The 3,068-nt window shown below is 28.9% G+C and overlaps 1 protein-coding gene across 1 annotated transcript in view; it reads left to right on the top strand.

The window, feature by feature from the left end:
* The window catches only part of unk (RING finger protein unk), a 42,378-nt gene extending 40,179 nt beyond the window's left edge, over nt 1-2,199 (top strand). The window contains exon 15 of the mRNA XM_067052915.1: nt 1,882-2,199. Within this exon, the coding sequence (XP_066909016.1) occupies nt 1,882-2,067 (186 nt within the window). The 3' untranslated portion in view covers nt 2,068-2,199. The remainder of the gene's footprint in view (nt 1-1,881) is intronic.
* The last annotated feature ends 869 nt before the right edge of the window (nt 2,200-3,068 follow it).

The raw sequence follows: 3,068 nt of genomic DNA, 5'->3' as shown, positions 1-3,068 counted from the left end.
TTTAACACGAGTTTTTCCATTTAACACGCTTTAACATAGATCATGAATACTCCTATAGTACTGAGGTTGTAAAGACCTGCTTCTCAGCTAAAGGCGGCCCTATATGCTCCTACCTTTCCAATTTCTGTATCTTGTTCTTTTCTTCCCTCCTTTGTGCCTCTCGGCATGGAAGTACCTCAACCCAAGTGCGCCAAATGAGCCAAGAAGCTAGAAACATTAATTATAATTTAGGTTTAAAGATGAGAAAACAGTTTGATTTGTTCATTGTATAATAATATAACCGCTATAATACTAGAAAAATAATTTATACCAATTAAATTTTCATTTATTTACTCAATTAATTTATCAAAGTTATCATATTTAAATGATAATTTTGATCTGATAACAATGTGGTCGATTTTCCAGTGTAGAGTAGAATTACTAAATTTAAGTGTAGAACCGTAAATAACTGTCTCGTATGTAACTCCAAAGAAAAGGAAGATATAATTAATTAAGAGGAAAGAACAAATAATTAAATATGTATGAAAAGTTTAGTTTTTTAAAAAACAAGACATCAATATTTAACGTTGTCTGTAGTATGGTTCAAAATTGTGTATGTTAATAATGATATAAATTTAAGTAAGACAAAAGAAGTTACATTAACTTTATATTTTTATTTCTTTAATCCTGTTATTTTAATTGCATATACACGTTTTGTATCCCACTTCTTTCATTGTTTTATTTTTATTAATTTTCATTTTGTAGATATATTTACTAACTAGATTTTCATATGTATTTTATTATTTGTTCTTTCCTCTTACTTAATTTTAATATTACTCTTCTCATACAGCCATTATCTTCTTTTAATACTTAAGCTATTCTTGTCTTTCAACACTATAGGGGTATTCATGATCTATGTTAAAGCGTGTTAAATGGAAAAACTCGTGTTAAATCGAAAAAAAAATTGCCTTCTTTTGCCGTGGTAAAACGAAATAACATTTAACATGGCTGAGAGTCTTACTTGGTCAGTTAAATCGAGAATGACGTCACACAATAGACCAGTTGAGATCGCCGCCATATTAGTTGTGACTTTCAATACAGTTGTCAATTAGCTCATCTTCATTCTCTTCTTCACAAGTTTGAAGATCAATAAGACACTCATAAGCTAAACTTTCACACAAATTCCACTTTTCACTCACTCTAGGCATGTTTTAATTAATTACTTAAATCAAAACTGAAGTAAACAATAACATGAGGGTCTGGAAGGAAGGTTATAAACATAAAGGCTTATACAACAAGTTGCTGAGAAAATCCGCTAGGGACTCTAATGCATTTAACGTTTATCGTGACTTCAAATAGGACTGCTCACAATCCTATAGTTATAACATTTAACATGGTAAAACATTTTACATTTAACACAACATCATGAATACCCCTTATGTATCCATAATGTTAGTTATTACTCTTCTTATACAGCCATTATCTTCTTTTAATACTTAAGCTATTCATGTCTTTCAACACTATGTATCCATAATGTTAGTTATTTTCTAATCATCCTTTATATCCTTTTGTTCATTATCATTTTTATCTTGTTTTTGTTCTTAGCCCTGACGAATGCCTGAAATTCTGGCCGAAGTGTTGGCACTAATTAATAAACTTGTACTTATTTGTGTCCTTCACAGACCACTCTCCCAGCCAAGTTTTCCTCATTTATATTAGTCATGGTCAAGAATCTTTTCATCATTATAGATCAGCTTTTTGTATTTATTATTTTTATAAATAAACACATTTCATTCATTCAAATACTTATTTTAACACAACTTCAGTTCCAGTATAAATATATTAATATTTCATTGTATTTGAATATATAAAGTTAATTTGATCTTTTGCTTGTTTTTGTAGGAGCTTTACTTGCAGACAGCAACAAAATGCATGGTGTGTGAAGAACGGAATAGAACGGTGACCCTAGGACCTTGTAACCACTACGTCCTGTGCAGCACCTGCGCTCCTGGCCAGAAAGACTGCCCGTACTGCCAGACTCCTATAGTGGCACACTCAACTCCTACTACAACTGCGTTACATGCCTAAAACTGTTTTAAAGACTGAAACAAATTTTTTTTACTTTATTATGAATCGAATAGATTACCTTAGACATGAACAATCATTATCTTTATAGGTCTCTATAATACGTCATCTTTTGTAATTTGTATACTTTATATAGTGCGTTAAGTTTATTATATATCTAAAGACTTCTATTAATTTGTAAATATACTTATTTCCTTTTCTTATTTATTTGTCGGTGGAAATCTCAACTTTAGAATTTTTTATTATTAAAAAAAGAAGATGAAATATAAATCATCAAGAAAAAGAAGATTTGACGAAGAGAAATTCTTATTTGTCAAGAATAGAACTGACTAATGTTATAATGTCTATTCATTCCATAGCATTTGAACTTCAATTTTACCAATATCATATTTTCAACTAAGAAAAAAAAATAAAGAGATGAAGCAAAGGAGGTAAAATTAAAGAAAAAATATTAAGCACTCGGCTCTGATGGAATTTGATATCTACATAAAAATATCTTCGACTATAATGAAAGTAAGATATGGACTCAAAGAAACAAATTATAGTGTTAGTGGTGACAAAATCATAGTGATGATATTCTCAGATATGTTGTGCCACCAAGATTTGAAGACATGTTTAGGCCTACTATTTGTGATGGGCAAGTGATTTTAAAATTACAAAAAAAAAAAATATGAAAAAAAAAGGGACTTATTTTTCAATTGTATTGCTCTAGTGTGATTGTGTTGTGTGCATTTTGCTTAAAACAGATTTTATAGTGTTACCGAATTAGGCAAGTTTGATTTAAATTTTCTTTTGTTCCCGTACAATGATTTGCCGATACTTTTGGTTTACCAATTTTTTATTTTTTTTTTATTGTGAAATATAATTTTTCTATACAAAAAATTAATTTATAAAAAAAAAATAGAACTTGCCTAAAATTGATTGTTTTAAGTTTATGTTGTTAAATTATTTTTGAATTATATAATAGACTTTAATTAATTAGATACTGTTTAAACTTCACAGTT

The sequence above is a fragment of the Halyomorpha halys genome, unplaced genomic scaffold, assembly GCF_000696795.3.
Source record: "Halyomorpha halys isolate HHAL.00 unplaced genomic scaffold, Hhal_1.1 Scaffold92.1, whole genome shotgun sequence".
Classification (NCBI taxonomy): Eukaryota; Metazoa; Arthropoda; class Insecta; order Hemiptera; family Pentatomidae; genus Halyomorpha; species Halyomorpha halys.
This window is presented reverse-complemented; position numbering and strand designations above follow the sequence as displayed.